Here is a 25,803-nt window from a genome sequence, read left to right as displayed (position 1 = left end):
CCCACAGGCCACGCTTGTGCAGACAGGAGGTGGAGGAGGACTCTTCACGCGCTGCATGGGCATGCAGACCGCGGGCACGTCGATCGACCCTAATCCATCCTAACGCTGGGCAACACACAACCGCCATCACGCTGACACAACCGCCATCACGCTGACACAACCGCCATCACGCTCAACACCGGCAGTACAGGAGTGGTTTGTGTAACTGCGTGCAAATCCTTCAGATTCAGTCCTGTCACATGTAGACTGCCCACTGATGACACAACTGACAGAGCTCAGGTAGTCCAGGGGAGCACGCGTGTGCTTGCACATTTTGGAAGGGGACATGGCACTCAGCTCAAACTACCACTCAGGCATCAGGTCCTAATGAATTAGAAAGGATTCTTTTGAGTATCGATTCGATCATTTGATACAGGCCGTGTTTTGCTACCAGCTGGTGGTATTGTTCAGGTATTTCTTTTTTAACAAAGGAAGTGAGTGCAATTTTGTGGGAAAATCATAAGAAAATAAAAACCTTTTAGACGGATCAAATTGCTTATGTATCATGAAAACCAAAATTCTTCAGACTCATTGCAGATTTGTTTTACATACACTCCTGATTAGTAAATTAGACGTGAGGCTGTAATATTTTGGCAGCCACGGATGTGAAGAGAATCGCACGCTTCCTTTTTCCCTGCAGTGCATACTTCCAGAGAATGTGCCGCACTAATAAGGAGCATCGTTCACTCAGCAGCGTACGAAACCTTCCTCAAATCCTCTCTGTCAGGATAGCCTGGCAATTCATTAAAATAAAAAAATCAAGACGCATAAGCCAGCATTTGAAGACAGACAGCTATACAGCGTAAGCCCCACTGAGCTCCCATAAGCCTGTCCTTATCGTTTCCCGGCCCGTTTTAATTGCGCATCCCTTAAACACATTAACCACAGGCCAAACGCTCATCTTTTTTTATGGAAAATCTTCTGGGCTGCAAGAAAGGCATGGCAATTGATGTCAGACTAATTTAATTGGGCTCGAGGTTTCGCATTCAGACGTAGACTGCAATGCAATGCAAAAATAAAAAAGGAGAGAAAAGAAAACAAAGAAAAATAAGCCAAAAAGTATATATATATTTTTTTTCAGAAAACGCATTAATTCCCTTCAGCGCCTCGCTGAGAGTCTTTTGTACAAAAACTGTGTCAGAGGCTCTGAAAATGAATGGTGAAAACCAGAAAAGGGCATTTTACTTTTGAGTCACTTGCAGGACAGTAAGGGCACACGAACTGCACCGATTTCCTGTGGCTCTGTCCCTTTCTGAGGGGAACACGGTTTTTTGAGTCCTCAACGGCAGAACGAGCAGAAGAAAGGTGACCAAGGAAGACAGCGGCGTTTACACCCCCCTCACGTTCACCTCCGACCTCCAAGAGTTCACCAGCCTCTCCGCACTCCTCCTCGAGTTCATTTCAAGGATCACTTCTCGAGCGAGCGGTAAGGCTAACAAGCAACACGCACGTATGTGCACGGCACTAATTATCAATTGTTCCGGGGGGGGGGGGGGGGATGCGGATCCCTTCAGTAACACCTCTCGTTCCGCGACAGGGAACAAAGGACTTAACGGGATTTCACCACCGGTGAACGGACAAAAGAGGAGCGCCTCGGCACGTGCCTTCTGTGCGCAGAGCACCAGCGGTGGGTCTGATGTTTGCTGAGACGGCGAACGCGTCCGGGGTTTGCTTACAGCTGAGCGCAGGCCCGGTAGGACAGGCTTAATTGCCTCATTAGCAGGAAGCTTCTGAGGAGCGGCCTAATCCACACAGCTCAACGCCAAGCGCCCATGCGAGAGGAAAGGTTAATAGAGTAAAGAGCATCGCTACCTTCAAATGGGAAATGTTTTTTTTTGTTTTTTTTTTTTTTAAAGAAATGGAACGGGCAAAGCTATTATTTCCCACGCAGGAGTGGCTGGAGCTCTGGCTGTTTTTCCTTCAATCGGCCACGAGATGAGAGGAGAACTCACAAAGGAAGGCCGGCCTTCAGAAATCCGATTCATCATCGTAACGTCCGCGCACGGGATCCGATTAGCGCTTTATTGACAGTAATTCTGCAGTCTGATCAGGATGCCTTTGAGCTCGAACCAACATCTAGAGCGCGGCAATATCCCCTCCCAAATGTAATTATTTTAAGAGGCTCTTTCTGCCGACGTTGCTCCTCTCCAGAGCACGGGCGGAGCTGCCACTCCAGACCTCCTCAAAACGACACGCAAGAGGAAAGAAGCTGCATTATTCACCATGGCAAAACGGGCTCCAAACTCAATTTAGAATATTACAAGGTTACACGGCCGTTTGTTCCTTTTTGGGGGTGAAAGGGCGCTCAATAAAAATAAAAATAAACAACGACAAAGGCAAACGAAGGTGAAGGATTTCATTCACAATTTTTCACAGAGGAAATTGGCACATCTGAAAGCTGTGAAACGTGTTTGCCAAAGCCGAAATGCAGGCAGTCCTCTCAAACGGGCTCTGGCCTCTTCCTATCCACCCCTCCCCCGCCGCGTCCTCTGTGGTCGGGCTGCCAGGCAGACTGAGGACAAAAGCACAGGTACCCGTAACAGAGGACAACTAACCAACAGCAAATCAGCGACCAAAACGGCAGCGCCGTTTAGCGTGAGGGCCGCATGAACCATGTGCCAAAGATGAAAAAAAGAAAAGGCAGGTTTGTTTAACTGGACCGCTGCCCCTGGCCCAGAAGAACTCTGCACTCACCCTGTGTAAAAACGGAAAAATCCCTCCTCAGAAGGAGCTTACTCTGAGCTTTTAACGGTCAGAGTCGCTGAATCGGTGCATTCTCCATCTCTAGCCAGCATTCAGGGATGTGTGTGTGTGTGTCTGTCTGTGTGTGTGTGTGTGTGTGTGATGGGGGTGGGGGGGGGTGGTGCAGGAGTTCAGTCACACAGATACACATCCACGGGGCCAATATAGTGGAAAGGCTCAATTTCATCAACAAGTCGAGTCTAACGACTCGGAAGGAACAAAGGTGGTGGAGCCATCTGCTCGTTAATAGTTTCCAGGCAGAAAGGGGAGAGTAGCGGAAGGAGAAGCTCTTTCGGCGGAGCTGAGCGCCGGGGCCCTCTGATGAACTCGGCACCTGAAGGACTTATTTAATCTTGCGCACAAACAGGGAACTGCGCTGTTTGTCTTGCCTTTCCGCGCTGAAAGGTTAAGGTACTTGACTAACATGACACATCACCGAGGCCCTGCTTTGCCCAGGTAATTGCAGCCGGCCTCACGGTTGATCAGGGATAAGCTTTTTCGCGGTGTTTCGCGACGCTACGAAAAGCCGAACCCTCGGTATTTTCATGTTGGATATTAAACCATCCATCACACACAGTCCCACGACAACACAAGACCTCAGGACATAATTGTGGAAACTGAGAAATTAATTTACATTCCAGAACCACAATAGGGTATGTGTTTCTTGTACCTTCATTGTTCCGAGGAGCCTATTGAGTATTTGAACTCTAAATGTTTCTGTATCTTAAGTGTCTGTTAGATATACAAGGCACCGGCGTGATAAAGGCCGCACTCACAAATTATTGTTACAGTGAACTAGGAACATCTCTGAAAGAAGACGAATCGGTGCTGTAGATGGAAGGGGCTTTTAGGGAGCTCAGCAGGGAGCTGTACCAGCCTGCAGGCTACGTCAGCAGCACCTCCAACCAACGCGTGGAGGAAGCATTGGGCAGTGAAGTAATACCCTAGTCTTCCTCTAAAACCAAAAACAACGGCAAATCGCGGGTGAATTTCATTGAATCACTGAGTGAATCTTTCATTCAACCACCCCCCCCCAATGGAGGCCCCAAGATCATTACACGTTACATTAATGGCATTTGGCGGACGGTCTTATCCAGAGCGACTTACAGTTGATTAGACTAAGCGGGAGACAATTCTCCCCTGGAGCAATGCAGGGTTAAGGGGCCTTGCTCAAGGGCCCGACGGCTGTGTGCATCTTACTGTGCCTACAATGGGATTGAACCACCGACCTTGCGTGTTCCAGTCATGTACCTTAACCACTACGCGACAGGCCGCCCTGAACTCATCAGCCAGTCACGGTCCTCAGTCAAGGCCCCGATTAGCGACACGGTGCAGCTAACGAGCCACGCTAGGAAGGAGAGGCCGCACGGGCAGCGGACCTTCTCCGACAGGACCGGGGGCCGGGGGCCGCGCACCGCGCCGCACGGAAGCTTCCGGAAGGCGGAGGGCGAGGGAGATAAATGAGGGGGCGCGGGAGGGATCCGCGTGCGATTCGTTCCGGGTCGCCGCACGCGGGGAGCGAACAGGCGAGCGGGCGGGGGGAAGGGGGCACGGGCGTGCCGGGGAGGGGGGGGGGGATGGGAACGACGGCGGTAATAAAGCGTTTCCAACAGAGAGAAACGCCGGGAGACAGAACGCCGGCTTCTGCACTGCGCTTCTCCTCAACTGGTCCCGTGCCCCGAATTCTCCAGCTCCAGAAGGCACGGGGATTTTATCTTTTCCGCAGCACAGGTTATTTCGTCTTCACATTTTTCGTGGGCGCAGGAAACTCTTTACACGGGACAGGAAATGAAGCATCGCCGAGTTTCGGGCGTGAACGCGGATTACAGCCCCACGTGGGCGCAGAAGCGATCACATAACAGGTCCCAGGTTCTCCCACTGTCAGGGATTTAAATAAAAACTTTCGCTCTTGTGTCACACAGTGCCTTGCCTGAAGCACCACCTGTCCCAGGAGGGACACCACACAGCAGTCACATCATCTACCACCATCCTACACATTATGGCTTTCAAACAGCAAAGCCCCTGTGATCAGCTCAATATGCCTTTAATCCATGCAGATGCAGGGGAGATATATCTCATACCCGGCATTCAGAGGAAGGGTTTATGAACAGATCTGCCTCCTGACCCTGTGAGAGTCTCTACAGGAGCTGTGTGTATGTGTGTGTGTCTGTGTGTCTGTACATGTGTGTGTGTGTGTGAGAGTCTCTACAGGACCTGTGTGTATGTGTGTGTGTGTGTGTGTGTGTGTGTGTGTGTGTGTGAGTGAGAGAGTCTCTACAGGACCTGTGTGTGTGTATGTGTGTGTGTCTGTACATGTGTGCATGTGTGTGAGAGTGTACATGTATGTGTGAAAGCGTGTGTGTCTGTACATGTGTGCGTGTGTGAGAGTCTCTACAGGACCTGTGTGCGTGTATGTGTGTGTGTGTTTGCTGTAAATGTACATGTATGTGTGAAAGCATGTATGTGTGTGTGTGCGCATGTTAGCATGTGCATGCATGCCTATGTGTGTCTGTCTGCGTGTGTGTGTGCATACGCGCTTGTGTGTGTCTGCATGCGCGTGTGTGCATACGTGTGCATGTGTGTGTGTATGTTGTGCAGTTGTAAATACTCTTGTCCATACGCCTGAGAGTCACAGCGTGGTGTATAAGCTCCAGCACTGGAGCACAGTCACAATGCCATCCGATGCTCTCAGAGAAACGTGTTTTTAAGGCATTCAGAACGGCATGGATGTCGCACGCAGCCCGGAATCTGAGAGAGATCGGCCGCAGACAAAAAATACTTTTTATTGGTCTCCATTTTCCACAGTCAGCTCGCTCCGCCTCTCCCAGGAAATGTGCAGATCAAACGCATCTGGGAGGCAGACGTGCCAGCCCTCCTTTCGGATTCCAGCAGGAGCTGGAGCTCGTAGGCGCGTGTAGACCGCAATGCTAATCACTCCAACGGGGAGCACTGACAGCTACATAATTCACAAAGATAGGAGGAGCGAGGACCACACACCTGACTTCTTAAGTGCACGCAGTCCTTGATCTTGTTTGATCAGGCGCAGATCTAAGGCAGTGATGAGGAGGGGCTTATTAATACCCAGTGCATACGAACTGGGCGTGCTGAAACAACGCTAAGCTAAGGGACCGCACTCACACTTGCACTCGTATATATTTTTTTTGCATTCATTTTGTTTGCATATTGTTGCTCTTTTTCGGTCGGCCGTTCCTTTCCTCCGTTTCCCAGCGACGTTCACCCGGCCCGTCTGAGGATCTGAAGACGTTCGCACTCACAAAAGGGCTCGAGAGTCCAGGTCCCCGCTCAGAGGCTTTGCTGGAAAGAGCCGCCATTACCCCCGCTCCCTGCACCGCTGGCTTCCACGGCTGTTTACCCTGTCAAACGGCGTGCAAATAGCAGAGATCACAGACTCCAGCGCGGGCCCCTGCCACTGGCACCAGGTACGGCGAGGTCCCTGCGTGGACCTCATTACACACCGACTCACCGGCGCAAGACAAACAGCGACATCAAACGAAACGCCGCCGCCCCACTTTTTTTAACAATGAACGCGCTCGGCGTATGCAAGCCCAATAACATCTAAATCTCCAGCGCGGCCCAACATCTGCCAAAGGTTAGTCGTAAAGTAACACAGGCAGTTCCTGTTCTCTGGAAGAGAGCTCCACTGTAATCTGGAAGTGATTTAGTCAGTCAAGGCAAGAAGGGAGGAGGGAAGAGGGGGGAGGGGGGGGGGGATCGCGTGCAGCTTCAGGTCAGGAAACAGGCAACGACGCAGACGACTCTCGAGGACCCTTCCCGGGACTGTGAGCCGGGTATCGTCTCAGTAACGAGCGCACGACACGTGGAACGCGCCTTTAAGCGTCACCCAGCACCTGCGAAGTGAAGAAAACCTGATTATCTTAATAAACAGTAGTCCTGCCTGTGGGAGGTGTAATTCAGCGTAATGCTACTTAAGTCTAAAAATACGACCGCCAAAGGAAAGAATTCCCGCTGAGAAAACGTGAGGTAAGGGTAAAAAGAGAAAGAATAAGAAAAAGAGCTATGAAATGCTCATTCTTCCCCCGCTCTAGTGACCTTCACTTGTGCCTGGGATGTCTCTGGCGGTTATAAATACTCCCGATTCACCGCAGTGATATTCCTGGGAGAGGCAGAGGCAGAGCAGCACAGCTCTCCTCTCAATCCTCACTCATTCATAAAATAAACAGGGTCCGCGCTGGCACCCTTAAAAAAAAAAGCACCATCTCGCTTAATTAAAAAGCAAAATGCTAAACTCTATCTCTCCCTTATGGAAAAAAATTAAAATAATGTTTTGCCGACGACTGAATTGAATTTGAAGTGTAGGGTAAAAATAAAAGTGCTCATGAGGCAAAGCGCAGCGGAGGCTGGCGGACAGGTTGCGTGGCTCTTTGTTTGGTGTGTGGGGGTGGGAGAGGGAGGTGGCTGTCTGTGGCAGGGGGAGAGAGGGAGAGGGGGAGGGGCAGACTGAATTAAAGATTGCGGGGTGTCAGTGTGATTTCTGAACGCCGGGAGACGTCCCCCCCCCCCCCCAGCCCAACGCTCCGCTGTTCTGTGCTAATTACGGCCTGACTGCCCACAGGGCTGAACACTGCACGCCCACTGCCGTCGACTCAGAGCGACTGCTGCAGATGAGTCCGTGTTTGTTTACAGTGAGCTGACTCCCCCCCCACCCCCACACACACACACACAAAACCACCGGCGTTTGGCAGCGAAGACGCATCCGCTGGACGGAGAAACGTCCCGTCCCGTCGCGTCGCTGTTGTTGCTACTCGTCTAAACATTTTCGCGATTCGTTCTTTCGTGGCCGACCATCAACGGGGAACCCACAGGAACGTCCGGCAGACCGGCGTCGGGCACCGAAAGGAACCCGCCCACATGCAGTCTACTTCAGCAGATCTGAACACCTCCCAGACCGCCTCGAGCACACGCTGAGGCCCGGAGGGACGCAGGAAGATGTTGCTTTGACTAGGGAGGGAGGAGCAATATTCCAAGCTCCACCTCTGCCCAAGAGCGATATTTCGAACCCTACCTCTGCCCTAGAACAATATTCCGAGCCTCACCTCTGCCCGAGAACGATATTGCGAACCCCACCTCTGCCCGGGCGAGGAAGACTCTCCCCCAGAATGCCCTCTGTTTCTCAGACTCCTGGGCAGAGGCGGTGGAGAGCAGACTGTGGGGAGGGAATTCTGGGAATTCTGGACTGTACACGTTATACTCAGGCTACAGTATATAACACAGAACTGTGGCTGCTGGAGCAGGGATACGTGTTCACAACGGCAAGTGAGCATTTCAAACGGTAACTTCATGAAATGGAAGTCCCGTAAATGCCATCACCCACAGGCCTATGTGCCATGGGAATGTAGACAGATATAAAACTCTACAGGCATATTTAAAAGAGCAATTTTAATGGCTGGATGAAATTAAATGATGTCCTTTTTCATAATGCGTTGTCATATTTAGTATTTACGAAGAACCAGGTCAACCGCAACAGAGCAGGAAATAAACACACTGCTAATTTTGTACAGATTAAGAGCCCGTGGGTACAATGTGACATTTTCAACTTCTCTATACATAACTCTTCTCTATTCATCTCCTTTTATGCTTGTTTTAATGTAATATGATTCATGCTAATCATGAGTCCCTACACATTTCACATACAAGCACAGTCATACAGGCTGATGCATTCACCACGCTGTTGACTGGATACCCCCAAGTGAACTCTGAGAAGGCTCGGGGCTCGTGAAAGTCTGCATGTTTCAAAAGACTAGGATGCTGCAATGGATGTCATTCCGGATCAGAATGACAGACTGAAACCAGAAAAAACGGAAAACCATTCATTGGTTCCCGTCATCACCATGATGATACGATGCAGAGCTTCAGGTGAGCCAACGAGGACGCACTGCGCTCCACTCTGCATCTTAGACCATGCCGTTCACGTTCACCAGAGTTATCCTGCAAACAACACCTGTGTGTGTGTGTGTGTGTGTGTGTGTGTGTGTGTGTGTGTGCGCGTGTGTTTGGTAGAAAGTGAGAAACAGAGTGGTACAGAGACAGAGCGAGAAAGAGAGCGAGAGCAAGAGAGAGAGAGAGATTTTGGTTCAGAGTGGATCAGCACACAGGGAGATGCCAGTCAGTAGACCTCCTGGTGAATGGACTCCTGTTAATCCCTGGCCCAAGAGGCTCCACAGACCTCCATAACCCCCCCCCCATCCCCCCCATTCCATACATTCTTTGCAAACACAACGCCATCAATGAACAACATGTGCACAGGCAAACAGCATGCTCACAGGCAAACAGCATGCTCACAGTACCACAAGTCAGTCTCGTCCCTGTATTCTGTGACTGAAACACCCAGGCACCGTCTCTGTTATGTGTGTTGTTAGTGACTATTGTTATTGTCACTGTCCTAATTAGTGTTAATCATTTAGAAATTAATATAGTTTGATTGTAGACTTGGTTATTTATTATTTATGTATTTTGTATGCATGTTATTCCAGCGTGTTGATCCTATGTTTTATGTGTCATTGTTAATGGTTTTATTGTTCATTGGTTTGGCAATATTGTTTAGATACATCACATGCCAATAAAGCATGATTTTAATTGAAATGATTGGCAGGTAGCGTCATGCAAGAGTCAAGACAACCCTGTACACAAAATACATGAGAGAAAATCCATAACTCTGAAAAGAAAGGAGTACTTTAATTCACTATTCTGTTAATATTTCCTGAAAAGTTATTTCAAATGTTTCATCTTAAAGCACCGATTTTTCTGGAAACTACAGGGAAGGTGATTCATCATGTACAGTACTTCATCCACAGTAGTCCGGCTTGGGAATTTGTTTCCTTTTTTTTTTTTAAACCACAGCTCTCAAGTTCATTGTGCCATAATATATAAAGACAATTAAGGCCTTTGACAATGGCTAATTACAGCACAAGTTTGCAATGTGTATACCCAATTCCATTTCCCCTCTGGGGGCTAAAGAAATCTGGACGCCTTTAGCTGTCCAAAGCAAGATGGATGAGAAGGAAATCGGCACAGTTAATTAATATGGATAATTTACTTTTAAAAAGTTGTCATTGGTAGTTAGACTCTTGCTCAGAGGGAGGTGAGCTCATGCACTGACCAGAAAACACACACATCTATAACAGCTGATGAGACAGTTAAGAGAGATAGTAAAAAAAATAATAAAAAATAAAAAATAAAAAAAGATTTGCAATAATAAGTGACAACGAAATGGTATTACGTGTGGTTATTGTTTTAATAGAATGCCTTTGAAAAAGCTTTATATTGATATAAAATAGGCCCCTAATACAAATAACTACATTGGTAATAATTACAATGATATCAATTGTATTTGTTTTCGTATTACAACTGGGATAAATGAATATGCTTCTATGAGTGCATGATACCAGAGACAAAGACGATACTAAATTCACATTGCGAGGCAAAAGTGTCACAACAGAATGGTGCATACACATTTTGTTTTTTTACAAGAAACAAAGGCCAGTGAACAACTGGCAAGAAGGGGCGTGCGTTTTTTTTTTTTTTACGGTTTGTTATGAATACGAGGACATCCACGTCGCTCACGCGGCGCGGTCTTTGTTTCGCGGCTTGTCTGGCGCACCGCTCTAATGCGAATAATAACGAGAATCACCGCCGACCCACGAACGGCGGGGCTCACCGCCGTCGCGTGTCCTGCTCGTCCAACTGCCTTCACCGGAGCTCGTGGCGTGGCGTGCCCCTCGCATTATTTCTGAGCCGACACACGTAATGTTCTTCGCCAAAAATAGGAAGAACTCGCAGTGTGACGCGCGGACAAGTAGTATACTATATGGACGAGGCAAGTTTTCATCGCTATTTAAAGAACAGGGGAAAAAAAAACTTCCCCGTAATGTTAAGGATAGGTAAGTGTTCCTTTGTCTCATCTGATTGGACACCATTGACCTTCTCGTACGCTAACGTTCCGGCACTGCACAAAGAATGCAAAGAGGATTGTAACGGATAGTGCATTGAATTAGTGAAATACACACAAAGCCCATGATCGAGCCAATGGGCAAGACCCAGGCTAAACGCATCTCATTATGCATGTCTGCCTAAACACGGGAGACACATGATTGATCGAAGGGCAAAGTTTGGTGCAGTGATTATAATACGACCCTAAGGGGGGGGGGGGGAAAGCAAACAATGCTGAGCATACAATCCCTATATGGCTGTATGGCTATGCAAAGCAAAACAAAGGATTCGCACGAAGTGCACACTCTCTGTTGTCTTTGTAAAAAAAAAAAAAAAGAAACCCGTAAAATAAAGCTGGTTGGGACGAACCCCCCAGCGTCTCAAGAGCTTGCCTCGCACGCGCCTCGTGAGCCCTGACCCCCCGGCACACGCGGACACGCGATCGCCCGACAACCTTCCTCATGGTCACTTCCATCGCTTAACACCAGCCACTCAAGTCGGTCCCCCACCACCGGGAATTTAATGAGTGGGTCTATTTTTGCCATTTGGTGTCACAACACATTATGTTATTTGAACCGAGCAGCTTGCCTCGGCGGCACCGCACGATTTGTGAAGCCGTATCGGTGTTCCAATTGTTCCGGGGGAGAAAAAAAACAACAAATATTTAAAGTACAACACAATCATATACAGCACGTTTATTTTCTTCCCGTTCGGCACATTGCGTTTGCTATAGCTTTGTATAGCCCCAACAAACACACACACACACACACACACACACACACACACACACACGGGTCGAAAGAGAAGCATCTGTTTTAAATTTGCCAAATCGACGCATGCTTTTTTTTTTTTTTTTGCCAACACTAATGAAGTCAACTTTGTTCATTTCCCCTCAATGAGCGAATATGCTTGCAAAAATGAAAATAATTTTAAACGGGCATAGTAGCCTATGCATAGTTTTCAATTTAGAAAGTCACCATTTCATCTATGCTTAAACACAAAGATTGTTAAAATCAGCATATAGCTAGGTATTGCCAACTAACGGTATTTGAAAGATCTGTAATATCTCCCTCAAACATTATATACCAGGCATTTCCATTTGAATAACGCTAAGCACGTCAATGATACAATGAGGAAAACAAACATAAATGCAACAGATAAGTACAATTTGTTTCAAACCGAGGATTACCTGCGTTACCCATTCGCATAAGTAGACTATGAGACAATAGAAAGTTTCTTGTGCTCCCCTTTGGTGTGTAGGTGTGCTGTATGCGGGATATGGCTTACCTAAAAACAATGAACGAAATGTTCCAGACATGACGGCACCTTCGACTGAAAATCCCAAACTAGCAAGCCGAAAGGAATCAGTTCTCACTCCCTTAAAATGCATTTGAGTCACCGAAATGCACACTCATAGCGGAGCAGTCCAGGAGAAATTCAGGGAAAAAATGAAATGGACCTTTGCTTTTTAGGTGCATCCGCGGGCGACATGTCTCACACAGTTAGAATTGCTAGATCTTCACAAAAACATGTTTTTTTTTCTTTTGGTTTCCCCGCTTCTGTCAAAATACCCGGTACCTCAGAAGTTCCTCGCGATTTTAGTGAAGATGCTCGTCTCGGGTTCTTCTGAGGCTCTGCGCGCGCGCCTGCCTCGTCTGACTCCCGACTCCGTGCACAGAGCGAGGAGAGCGGCAGTGTGGGAGGATGCTGAAGGATGGAGACCCCTACAGACTGGAGCGCTGGCTTTCCCTCCCTAAGTCTAACGAGAGCAACTATATCCTCCGACAATTTTCGCACCGGCCAGGCAGCGGGGCTGCCAGAACCCGTCAGAAGTAACGTTTTCAGCGAGAAAGAATATGTACCTTGAAGTACCTATTATAGTATAACATGCACTGTTAGCTACATGCTTTAAGGCAAACGAAAATGACGGTATAGAGTAAACCATTAGAACAATGTTTTTTTTTTTTTTTTTTTTTCTCCAAGTTTCGATTACGGCTTTGTTGGACATAAATACATACATTGTGCAGACGCTCTTATCCAATATAAGCTACATATACCAAGGTGCCCATTGCATGTCAACAATATATTTTCAAGAGTTAATTCGTTGTGCAATTAATGTAACCTGCTGGCCAATATACGCCGGGACATACAGTAGATAATGATGATTTACAGTAGCCTACACATGGTGGCCCATACTTGTGCACTGCATGTTTTATTGGTTCACTGAAATTGTGGCAGTGTGGGACGCACAACTACGAGCACATATCGTAATTCATATTAACACAGGTAGGCCTAATACATTGAGTTATTTTTTACAAGATAGTGAAACATATTAGAATGCAAAGCGTAAATACACAGCGAGCCACCAATGCAGGGTGATTGTATAAGCAGTGGTTTGCCATGGGGTTTAGCCTTTGCATTTTAATTTTGAAATAGAGAAACGTGATACACTTTTTACTATTCAGGCCAGTTAAAACAAGGAGTTCCATAGTTTGTAAAGTGACTGAACTGCTTTGAAGCGCTTTGAACACGAACACATCCGTAAAGACCAACAAGAAATCGATGCCGTTCTCCATTAATTTGTTCACGTTAGAGAAGATGGTCTCACAGGACATCTCCGTGTTTTACTGCAGGCTACGTAAAAAATGAGTCAATATTTATCCATCATATGTTTGCTCGCTCTGTTTTTTTTTCCTGAGCCTTAAGCAGTTTATTTTAATTTAATGATGTCTGAATTGATGACGTATTTCCCCGGTACTGCACATCTTAGAAACTAAATTTAATTAAAAGTTTGAGTTCAGACAGACTCCAGTTCCGATAACTAAAACTATACATTCTAAATAAAGCATTGCTGCAATGCGTTGGAAAAACGCCATACACACTGTTCACTGGCTGAAAAGCAAAGGGACAGATGGAAACTCAGTGGTCATTTATTTGCTAAAAAGGCGTAAGAAAATAAGTTCTGTTACTGTTATTCTCATTGAGTACAAATATAACCTTATTATGTGGTTTTACTTTTATCCCAGATGGTACGGCCATCTATAAACTTTCCAAAATTCCATTCACATTAACGAGAAGTGTTATGACATCATATGCATCGACCCTTGACAAGTATTATGCTTGGAAAATGTAATTGGACTAGAATTCAATTCGGTAATTGCTGTCATAACCATCATAGCCTTAATGGTTTAAGTTTGGCTTTAATGTGACTGCACATTTAATAGAGAGGGACTAAAGCAGATGGTTTGGGGGGAAGGCCCTGTGCTTCGGTTGCTCATGTGGATATGTTGTACAAAAGCAGCAGCAACCCCTCCGCCGGCCGGTCAGCGAGTCTTAGCGACGAGGCCGGACTGAAGTTGAAACAACAGAAACGGCTGTACGTGAGGAAAGAGACGGCCACTAATTGGCACGGCGGTTAGCAGCCGCTGTAGATTGCGGTCGCATCGCATTCCCCGCTCTCCGGAGGCTGTGAAGGTGTCTGGTTTGGAATCACTCGGTGCGCGACGTGCCGGAACATCCCGGAAGGCCGGCGCCACCGGCGGGTCAGATGGTGACTCCGAGCCTGCTGGGAACGGATCGGTACCAGGAGCGGTGCCCAAGTGACCTGAGCCCGGTCCCGGGTTCCCGCCTGCTGGCCCGGTGCGGACAGAACCGCACGCTGCCATGCAGAACAAAAATGAACATCGGTGCATGCGTGTGAACCCACACTGTAGCCTTCCCACAGACATTCTGCATCCATCCTGCTTAGTGCTCATTTTTACATTGGGACTATGAATGGATTTTTTTAAATAATTTTTTTTTTGAAGAAAAGCATTTGTATGAACTGTAAGCCCACTATGCATGCTGTTCAGGAATATTGTGGATTACTGCAGGGACAATTATCTCGGGATTTCTCTGTGCAGAAATGTAAATAATTTGCAGAGTGCTATTTTGATCTTATCTTATCTTATTTTACATCATAAATTAATGGTTTACCTAATGCCAGACAATCACCAGGTTAACCAGAGATCTCCATGCTAGCTACCCAACAGTTAGAACCTCAGAGGAAACAATGCACGTCTGGACCGGACGTGGAGTCGACAAATAAAATGATGGCACCCTTAAATGTAAACATCTCTCACTAGCTCTCTGAAATGAAAGCCAATAATGTTAAGAAATAAAGGCTCATAAAAACAATCACGTCAAAAAATGAGTGCCCAATACCCAGAACCCCATTTATAAAGCCTTGCCTTGCTGTGGTTTCATTATTCCTTCCTTCGGTCTGAATGTGCAGCCAAACGAGTGCAGGGGCTCCATTTAACGGGCGAACAGATGAATGAGTTAAAGGCTTCAGACGCTGTGGGTCGCACTAATGTCCTCTGCTGCTGCAGATTCTGCAGATTCTGCTGTCACAGCTGTTACCGTGCGCTCCCAATTACAGTAGCCACATTTTTGTCAAAAATGACACATTAACAAGGGAAGGCTTTTTTTTTTTTGTTGTTGTGTCTTTTGCCTATAAACAGATTAAATGCATGTTAATATGGAACATGCAACGGAATATAAAGCAATTCTGTTATAAAGGATTAGTCTATTCTAAAGCTCGATATCTCAAAAGGGTAGCGCTTGCTTGAACTGTACACAGAGTCTATGTAACGCTGTCATAAGCATGATAACCATGGCAGCCAGAGCAGTAAGTGTCAAGATGTAGGACACAAATTTTTACTAAATGGTCACTGCTTACATCCTGAGAGTGCTCTGGCATTCGCTGACAGCATAGATGACTGGTTATGACAGGTGCTATGTCACCCTTATGACAGCATTTAATTAGCTTTAATGGCGTATAGTTCAAGTAGTGTTACCCTCAAAACTATACAGTCTGCAGACGGTACCCTATGGTTTAGTATCGTTTTAAGCGTGTTCCACTGCCCACCGGCATCCACGCCTCCACCTCTTAAAAACAGAAAAACGCAAAAGGGCAGCTGCTCGGTTGGAAAGGGCCAACCATTGACCACGCTAGCCCAGTGAGAGTGACAGACTGGGCCTGTGTTTGGCAGCGAGCCGCTGAGTCCTGTTAGCCCGGGGTTCCTCTTCCAGAGCTGATATTTGTCAGGAGGTCCAGCGAGGATTTCATTATTTCAGCGCACAGCCAACCCTTGGGGGCCCCTTTAAATGCGATAGCTTTCGGTGCATAGACTCCCATTCATTCATGCTCCAATAAGTAAACAACCCTTAATAATGGCCTGCCCTTCTCAGGCTACACTGAAGTTTATTCCTGGCAAAGGAAATATGGACGTAATCCCTATGAATGTGACTGTCTGCCATGAATGTTACATTACACACATTACATTATTGGCACTTGGCAGACGCTCTTATCCAGAGCGACGTACAGTTGATTAGACTAAGCAGGAGACAGTCCCCCCCCTGGAGCAATGCAGGGTTTAAGGGCCTTGCTCAAGGGCCCAACGGCTGTGCGGATCTTATTGTGGCTACACCGGGGATCGAACCACCGACCGTGTGTCCCCGTCATGTACCTTAACCACTACGCTACAGGCCGCCATGTGTGTGACCGTCGGAGGCTATATGTCATGTGACACCGTTAAATGCTGTGGTCTAACCCGCACTTGGTACCATCAAGCGAGAAGGGAGTTTGTCGTTCTGTTTGTCAACAGAAAATTTGCACAAGTGCTTCAATTACAAACACTGCCAAACAACTGAGCACAAAATCAGCAGGCTTTTCCAGGAAGAGCTACGAATGCTGCAATAGGCCTGGCTCATTCTCAGGTAGTCTGTCCCAGAAGTCTCTGCGTTTCTATAAACTGTTATTTTTTTTCCCTCGACAGGCTTCACCACTGAACTAACAGAATTTTTGGGAGCAAACAAGTGCCTTTACCGCACAGGAAAACGAGGTCACGGTAAAAAAATCCGTTCCAGACATGAATCATATTCACAGGGTTATCATCAGACCGCACTCTCACAGGGAAAATACCGAGTATCGACTGCATCTGAGAAGTCTTTTTGATTTTATTATTTCCCCGCTTTAATAGAAAATAAAAGCAAAGAGTGCTAACAGTTCCGTGCCACGGCCAGCCGCAGCGTAACAGATGACAGACACGCCGTCCGCACGGCGATCTACGCGCACAGGAATCGAGGGCAAAGTGCAGGACGGAGAGATGAGCTGCATCCCTGGCGTTGAAATGACATCCAGTTTCACAGCGTGATAAAAAAAACAAAAAAAAAAAGAACAGCGTCTAAAAAACACAGATAAATAAATACACGGGGCGGCGGCAGGGCAGAGGCGCTGGGGATTCTGGGAGAGGAATCATCGCCGCCCCCCCTGCTCAGCCCGGAGCGTGCGCGGTCGAGGCTAAACCGCGGTCGGCGGCGGTATTAACGGCCCGCGGCGTCGATACGCTAACGCCCGCGCTTAGCCCCCCCGGCCCCAGCGCGAGTGGGGGACCCGCGCGGAGACTGAGCTGTCCCCCCGCCGCTGATATAGCGCCCCGCTGCAGACCGTGTCACAGAGGGGCCGTTATTTACACCGCGGCCCCCGCGAAAATGGGGTCTCTGACACCGCTTGGCGCAGATCGGATCGCGTAATGGCCGCCGGGTACCGCCTCCGTGCTCCTTGACCTCTGACCCCGAATCACAGTCCAGTCAGCCGTTTTCAATAAATTAACTGTAAAGCGGATAAATCGCCGCAAATGGAGCAATAACCCGAAAACAGATCAACATAAAATGGATAGATAACCCTCAACGCATAGACATGCCTGGCCATGAAATGGATATTGCTGGCAACAGACCTGTGGATGATACGTCTCCCATTTGACACACACCATTTGAGAACGGGGGTCCACTCCAGTAACCGTGACAGACATTTCTTCCCCACTATTGCACAACAATGTTATCTTCCTAAGTGCAGGGGCCTATGATTTTTTAAAAAGCCTCAGATACAAACACGGCTTCCGTTTTAGTCCAGAGTGGAAACCGACCGGCTTGTGTTCTAGCTTGAGAAAATTTGCAACGGCAGATTTGAATAAATGGGGTGTCGGAAAAAAAATGGCAGTAGCGAAAACCCTTGTCTTTCTCAGCGGCTTTTACAAAACATGCGCTGTCCGAGCCGTCGACGGCAGTGTAAGCATTTCCACGAGTAGCGCATTTACAGATGTAAGATCTGCCCGACCTGAGGGATTCAAACCAAGTTAAAAGGATTCCCGAGTAACAATGTGTGGGCAGAAAAAAAAACTAAAAACCTCTTTGTTCGGGGTCTATTTTTAGACGACGGCGGCGTTCTTTGCTTATAGTGTTTCACGGCTGGCGGCTCTTTTATAATTTAATGAGGAAAAGGGGGGCGGCCCTGTGAGATCGGCGGTCAGCGAGTCAAGGCTGAGAGGCAGCGCTGTGTATTGATCCGAATCGGATGTTTGTTTATGGGTCACTCAAACATGGCCGTCTCCGAACGACGCTGGAGCTCTCTGCCTCGCTGCAGGCCCCTATTCCTGCGAAAACATCCCACATTCCTGCCGTTAACCCCCCGGCTGGAGAAACAAGCCGGCTCCAGAACCGGCGGAGGAGGAGGAGGAGGAGGAGGAGGGCCGCGGTGCAACAGAGCTCATACGCTGAGCAGACATAAATATCCCACGTCAATTCAGCTATAGATCGCTGTAATTGTTGTGCCTTGATTCTTTTGTCGTAGATGCTTTAATCCCTGTTTTTTTTTCCCCCTTATAACTCGGAACGGCACTTGGTTTACGAGGACGGAAAGGGCAGAAAAAGAATTGCGTTTCTGTGCATTTGCTGTGAGATCCTCTCTGAAGCCGGGTGAGCTTGTTGACTCTCCAGTCTGCACAGCTGTGGAACTGGACATCTACAACGTGTGCAGTTGGAACAGAGCATTTTTTGGTTTATGTCTTTTTTTTGGTTTATCACACTCTGGAGGCTGGATCATTTCACTGGACCCAGACTAAAGACATGCCTCCGGGTGGAATGCTTCGCTGGGGCAATGTGCTCCACTCCCACCCCAGGACTCTGGTCCAGAGCCCTGTGGGGACCAGTGTTTGGCCATAGCCTTCCCTGGAGAGGGTGGGTTTTGGTCAGGGTAACCCAGATCCTCCTGGTCTAGCACCAGCTGATAGCATGTGTTTTGAAGGATGTGCACGCCTGCTTGCACTCTCCTAAACTGACAGTGTTGCTGAGATTAGAGTAGGCTTCTAGGGGACAACATATGTGTTAAAAAGGCAAAACATAAATTGACATGTAGAGATTGATACAATACATACCTGATTTGGTTTCTGTTTCAAAATGGCTAAGACAGTAAGTAACGGTCACGACCAACTTGCAGAAACAAACCAAATCAATGTAAAGGACATCTAACACGCATCTAAAGTGATATCTAAGACAAGAATGCACTCATGACATTCATATTTCAACAGATACTTTCCATAGGAATGGGCCCGGAAGTATAGTTATAGCAGAAACTGGAGACACAAGTGTGATTCATTTACCCCTCCACCCACCCACATTTTGTGTGTCAAAGCCTTTGGATTCAAACCCCCTTCTCAGTCACCAAGCAACACTACACTACACACACACGCACACACTCACGCACACCCATGCACGCACGCGCACACACACACACACACACACACACACACACACACACTCACTCACACACACACTCACTCACACACTCACTCACACACTCACACACATGCACACACACACATTCACACACACATTCACACACATGCACACACACACATTCACACACACCCATGCACACACACACACACACACTCACATACTCACGAACACTTACACACACACCCATTCATACACTCACACACACACACATACTCACACACAAGCACACACACACTCACACTCACTCACAAGCACACACACTCACACACACACACACACACACACACACACACACACACACTCACACTCACACTCACACTCACACTCACACTCACAATCACACTCACACACACTCACACACTCTTTTGAAATGACACCTACACCACGCATGCGGGAGCTGAGAGGCACTGTGGTAATGCACACCTGAACCTCTGCCTTTAAGGCACCATGCTGTGACATTGCCTCACGTCCTCCTCCTGCACGCAAGGTGACTAGATCAATTTCTCTTGAATATAAATCCAGCTACATTGCACAGAGCACTAATTCCTGTTTTCCCCCCCCTCCCATCACGGAGTGGGCTATTTTCAGCAGCAATAGGCACGGAGAAAAGAGTCTTTCTGCTGTGTTTAGAGCAATGATTCATTTATCACCTCCGCGGTTACTGTCCAATCTCTGCACATAGTATTCCACAGTTGGGACAAAAAAATATGGAAAATAAGAAATAGACTGCGAGCAGCCTGGACTTAACGGGGATTTGAGGAGAAATATGATTTATCTTATCAGATTATCTGATTTGGCCACAGCTCCATGTCTACATAATTAATCCCGCCTTTAATCCACAGACAATATTTAACCTGTCACTAGAACTGGGTCTGATTTATTTCCAGTTGATCCAATTCCATCAGGTTTGGACTGGCCCATATTGCTGGGGTTTGGGCTGAGGGAGACATAAATAACGTGAGAAGGACGCGGGCCAGATTCGGTTTTGCAGTGGGAGAGGATTTAGGGGGAGGGTTTAGGATTTGTGCCATGCCTTGACTGACAACAGCGTATCAGGCTGTAGAGGGACCGGCATTAGGACACCTGGCTCCTTCACTGTCGACACAAAGGAGCCAATCAGAAAATTAAAAAATAATCTTTATGTACCAAAGCCTTTGGATTCAAACCTCACTCACTCACTCACTCACTCACTCACTCACTCACTCACTCACTCACTCACTCACTCACTCACTCACTCACTCACTCACTCACTCACTCACTCACTCACTCACTCACTCACTCACTCACTCACTCACTCACTCACTCACTCACTCACTCACTCACTCACTCACTCACAATCTTTTTGTTACTGCAGGGGAGGAGGGAGGCCTCAACACCATGGCGCAAAAATGGAGAATCCATCACTCTCCCAGGGGCCTGGATCGACCGGCTGGAAAAACAAAAACCCCGCAGTTTTCCCGACAGTTTTCCGACATCGGATATGCAGATTCCACCCTAACCGGTCCTTTCCCTGCTCTTCTCCCACATACATCCCCCTTCACTCAGCTCTGGCTCCAGGAACAGGACAGTGATCCATAGCCATCAGCCCCGTGTTTGGGAATAAACTCACTGGTAGTATGGGACCCACTGAGAAAACAGGCCACGTGCAGTCCAAATAGTCATACGCAGTCTTCTAAAAAGTACATCTGTATCTCAACACTCTAAATGCAAGAAATAAGTGATAGCGAGTCTTTCAAGCCAGGTCCTGGATGCAACTGCAAGATCAGCGCAATACAGTGGATGTTTTTGCTCCGCAAATTTCTTTTGAATTGAACAAATTCAATTGAGCAAATTCAACTCTTTTAACCTAAGATGATGGCAAAATGTGAAAGCACTTGATAACAGGTACAGTAGACAGACCCCAAATGCCACAGCAACCGAATATGCCCATTAGGCTATAGGATAAGACTGTCTTCTTGAGAGGGTGTGTGGGCTGTTTGGCTTATTGCAGTTGGGGGACGGGGGTGGTGGATTACAGAGCCAAAAGGAGAAACCGGGGAGCTAAACTCCATCACTTTTGAGCCTGATGCCTCTTGATTTGGGCAGAGGATAGACTGCACCAAGTTCCCCTCAGCCTAGACAATAACACCGCATTCACATTTACCGTGTCGGCCAAACGTGGCTGTCACCCATCACGTGTGAGGAGTCGGCCTCCTAACCACCGTTTACAAAAAAAACCTCTTTTTAAATGGAAATCGCACACCGCAGCAACGAAGGCAGTACTGGACAAGATGGGGCGGCCTGTAGCGTAGTGGTTACGGCCTGTAGCGTAGTGGTTACGGCCTGTAGCGTAGTGGTTACGGCACATGACTGGGACCCCCAAGGTCGGTGGTTCGAATTCCGGTGTAGCCACAATAAGATCAGCACAGCCGTTGGGTCCTTGAGCAAGGCCCTTAACCCTGCATTGCTCCAGGGGAGGGTTGTCTCCTGCTTAGTCTAATCAACTGTAGGTCACTCTGGATAAGAGTGTCAGCCAAATGCCAATAATGTAATGTAATGTAATGTAATGTAATGTAATGTGCTTCTCTGCACTTATTGATACCGCCATTAGTGCCATGCAGCGGTGCACTTCACCACAGCGCGCCGTGTGCGGGTGAACGAGGAGAAACGGCTCCGTTTCCGAACGAGCTCAAAACGGAAAGCGGAATGTGTGACGACGTGAAGGACGGAAAGCGGCTCCAGGATTTGGAACGGAGAGGAAGAGGAAGGCCCGGGGTCCTGAACGACCTCGGGGGAGGAAGAGCGGGAACGCTGAGAGGAAAAGGGGGATGCTCTCGATGGGCCGGAGCGGAATCCGGAGCCAGGGGCCCGAGCCGCCGCTGACACCCGGCTCGGTCGAGCGAGAGAATTTCCCTGACAAGCCCGAAGTGGAAGAATGACAGTGTATAAAATATTGAGCACGCAGGAATGATATCTTTTACCCAGCAACATGCAGATGGGGAGGCCGCGGAAGCCCGCGTGCAGACAGACCCCCCGACGAGGCAGTCACATGATCCTTAAAGGCTTCCTCACTTTCTCCCGCTCTCCCGACAAAGGGCTGGGACGATGTTTGTGCGAGCCGTGCTGACACAGAAAATTCCACTGCCGCACTGAAAATAGATTTCGCTTTTCTCCCAGAGGGGGTGGGGGGGGGGGGGCAAAGAAATTAATGCTTCCACAGCAAGGTCCCGAGCAGTCCTGAGCAACGCCACGTTCGGAATCGCGCAATTAAAACAATCGCTTTCGGAAAATATCAATCGGTCGCTCTCTTCTCTTTAGTTCCTCGTCCCTGAAAAATGGCGGCTGTCAGCGTTGTGTGCCGCTTGCAACACACGGCCATGAATCAAGCACGGGGAGAGGCGGGGCCCAAGCGCGCAAGCCGGACACACACACTATTTGGCCAAAAAAAAGAAAATCTATCAATCCTTTAATTCATAAAGTGGCCGCCCTGGCCTGTTTCTTTAATGCGTTTCAGCAGGAAGATGGAGAGCAGCAGCGTTAGCAGCTGGGGTAACAATTCAGGGCATGTCCGCGCCCACACAATCAATCCTTTTATTAAACTTCTTCGTGGTGGGAGTAAAAATACATCACCCTTGTCGTGCGGCCGGACCAAGGAGAATTGCATGAAGAAACTCTCCTGATTTGTGTTCAAAGTGCATTTGTCAGATACGTTTTTACCACTGATAGTTTGCGATCACACGATACAAATACTGCCGAACCATGGTGTGTTTGCAAAATATGTGATAAACATCATCGTGCATGTCCACTAACTGGCTTCAATATACCCGGACACTAACGACTTCACCACCTCATATTCGCCCCATGTACATACACATCCACTGGCCTACACCCTGAAATGAGAGTGGATTGGTGCAGATTGCTTTCTCGGTGGACCACGGATTGAAACTTTTAATTTTTGTTCTCTTAGCTTTGAAAATATGTTTCACATCTTTCAGACCTGGCCCATTTATCATTTCCCCCACCGACTGTATATTAAACAGCTGGTCTTCAGCACCCCCAAGGGTCACTCCTAGCCTTCTAGGTTGGATTGCTAATGGTATTTCTTTTGCCTTTTATGCAAGACTGTACTACAATGCTGCTCCAGTGATCAAAATGAGGGATGGATAACAGTGGCATACAGTATCGTTTACCAATACTGTCTACTGAACAATACTGTCTACTGTACCTGTTATCAATACTGTCGACTGTACCTGTTACCAATGGTGTCTACTGAACAATACTATCTACTGTACATGTTACCAAAACTGTCTACTGAACAATACTGTTTACTGTACCTGTTACCAATACTGTCTACTGAACAACACTGTCTACTGTACCTGTTACCAATACTGTCTACTGAACAATACTGTCGACTGTACCTGTTATCAATACAGTCTACTGAACAATACTGTCTACTGTATCTGTTATCAATACTATCTACTGTACAAGTTACCAAAACTGTCTACTGAACAATACTGTTTACTGTACCTGTTACCAATACTGTCTACTGAACAACACTGTCTACTGTACCTGTTACCAATACTGTCTACTGAACAATACTGTCTACTGTACCTGTTATCAATACTATCTACTGTACCCGTTACCAAAACTGTCTACTGCACCTGTTATCAATACTGTCTACTGAACAATACTGTCTACTGTACCTGTTATCAATACTATCTACTGAACAATGCGGTCTACTGAACCTGTTATCAATACTGTCTACTGAACCTGTTATCAATACTGTCTACTGTATTTGTTACCAAAACTGTCTACTGTACCTGTTACCAAAACTGTATACTGAACAAAACTGTCTACTGTACCTGTTATCAATACTGTCTACTGTACCTGTTACCAAAACTGTATACTGAACAAAACTGTCTACTGTACCCTGTTACCAAAACTGTCTACTGTACCCTGTTACCAATACCGTCGACTGAACCTGTTATCAATAGCATCCCACATTATTGCCGGTATTGTCTTGTAGTCTCTTCACTGCATGGGAACCAAATGTCAGCATGTCTCCATTTCCAGCTTTCGCTGTTGCTTTGAGTGCAAGCCTAATTTTTCACCAGAGTAAAAATAGAAATGTCTATCGTGTTTTTTGCGATAAAAAGGAACTTTTAGCTACGGAGCACTGTTGGTACGCCAAGCAGGGAGAACAGACAAGGCGGCCACAAATTGATTTGTTCAGGAGGCCCCGCACCCTTCAGTTGTATGCATGTTTTTTAGTTTTTTAAGGAAGCAAAATTGCGCCGTTCATGTCGACGTTCCCTCCTTTTTGGAAAAGGAGTCAAGCGAGGGAGGTCCAGGGTTCGTCTCCGGGGGAGACGTTGTTGGCCAACTCCATGCACATGTGTCCCATTCACACACGTCATGAATGTGGTCATGACAGATTTCACCCACACTTCGCCAGATGTGTTCTGGTCAACTGTAGCTGGGAGGCGTTCCTTTGGGAGAGGCCGCAATAAACTTTATGGGGGATTCCTGGAAAATGGGCGGGGACCAGGTTTCATGCCAAACGCAGCTGGAGTGTTTTAAACAGTTTTCTCCCCACCCAAATCTAAGATGATCCATTCCTCTTCCATGTTTCTGTCCTTGCAAAAAACTATGGGACACTGTACGCAAAGGGGAATATTAATAATATGAGACCTGTAATTAATATCAAATAGTAATTATTAATAACATGCAATGCCTGTAGTGGTATTGAACCTATTAATCAATTGTAGTCAGTGGCAAATGAATCAGATATCTATGTGACACTTTTGTTTTAAATAACACACATGGCTTTGAAGCAAACTCTCATTATTTCAGTTAATTAATTTAAATTTCACCGAGCAACAGAAGTGACAAATGGTCCTAGCAACAAAATAATAGTAATAAAAATCCCATCATACTTTTCCACTATATTTCTCTAAGGGAGAAACAGCGCCTTTGACAGTAAAGAAAAATAGTGCTTACTTCGCAATAAAGAACAGCTATCCGTGTACACAATTAGTGTTTAATAGAGGCATAACAAACCGTTGTTCTTATATTTAACAATGGATCTTTAAAATATGGCAAACATTTTTCCACGTTTCACGCGATGGCATGACATGCAGTGAGAGAATGTAATTGCATTATAAATCATCTAAAAATTGGACAGATGAACACCCTAGCTCCTTACACAGTCAATAAAAAGGAGTTATAATTTATAGGCCAATCTTAGACAGTACAGAGAGCAACAAGAGCTACTTTCTGAGGCACTAATTTACCTCACAGTCACTGATTTAACACGTGTGTTTTTAGAGCTTGAATTTAATTTGAGGCTTGCCGGAAAGGAGTGAATATACAAAGTATTTTAAGCTGAAACTTCAGGGACAATTTGCCTCCCAAGCACAGCACACTCTAGGCACAAATACAGTGTTTATTCTGGGT

At 47.0% G+C, this 25,803-nt stretch overlaps 1 protein-coding gene across 2 annotated transcripts in view; it reads right to left on the bottom strand.

The window, feature by feature from the left end:
• LOC133108511 (CXADR-like membrane protein) overlaps window positions 1-25,803 on the bottom strand; it is a 146,728-nt gene that overhangs the window by 53,950 nt on the left and 66,975 nt on the right. The window contains exon 1 of one of the 2 annotated variants that reach the window (XM_061218081.1): window positions 12,037-12,389. The exons of the other annotated variant lie outside the window; for it this stretch is intronic. Coding sequence (XP_061074065.1) covers window positions 12,037-12,139 — 103 coding nt within the window. The 5' untranslated portion in view covers window positions 12,140-12,389. Of the gene's footprint in view, window positions 1-12,036; window positions 12,390-25,803 lie in introns of those variants that run through there. 2 annotated transcript variants of the gene reach the window in all.

The sequence above is a fragment of the Conger conger genome, chromosome 13 (genome assembly GCF_963514075.1).
Source record: "Conger conger chromosome 13, fConCon1.1, whole genome shotgun sequence".
NCBI lineage: Eukaryota > Metazoa > Chordata > Actinopteri > Anguilliformes > Congridae > Conger > Conger conger.
The sequence above is the reverse complement of the archived record's forward strand: the minus strand, read 5'-3'. Positions and strand labels throughout refer to the sequence as shown.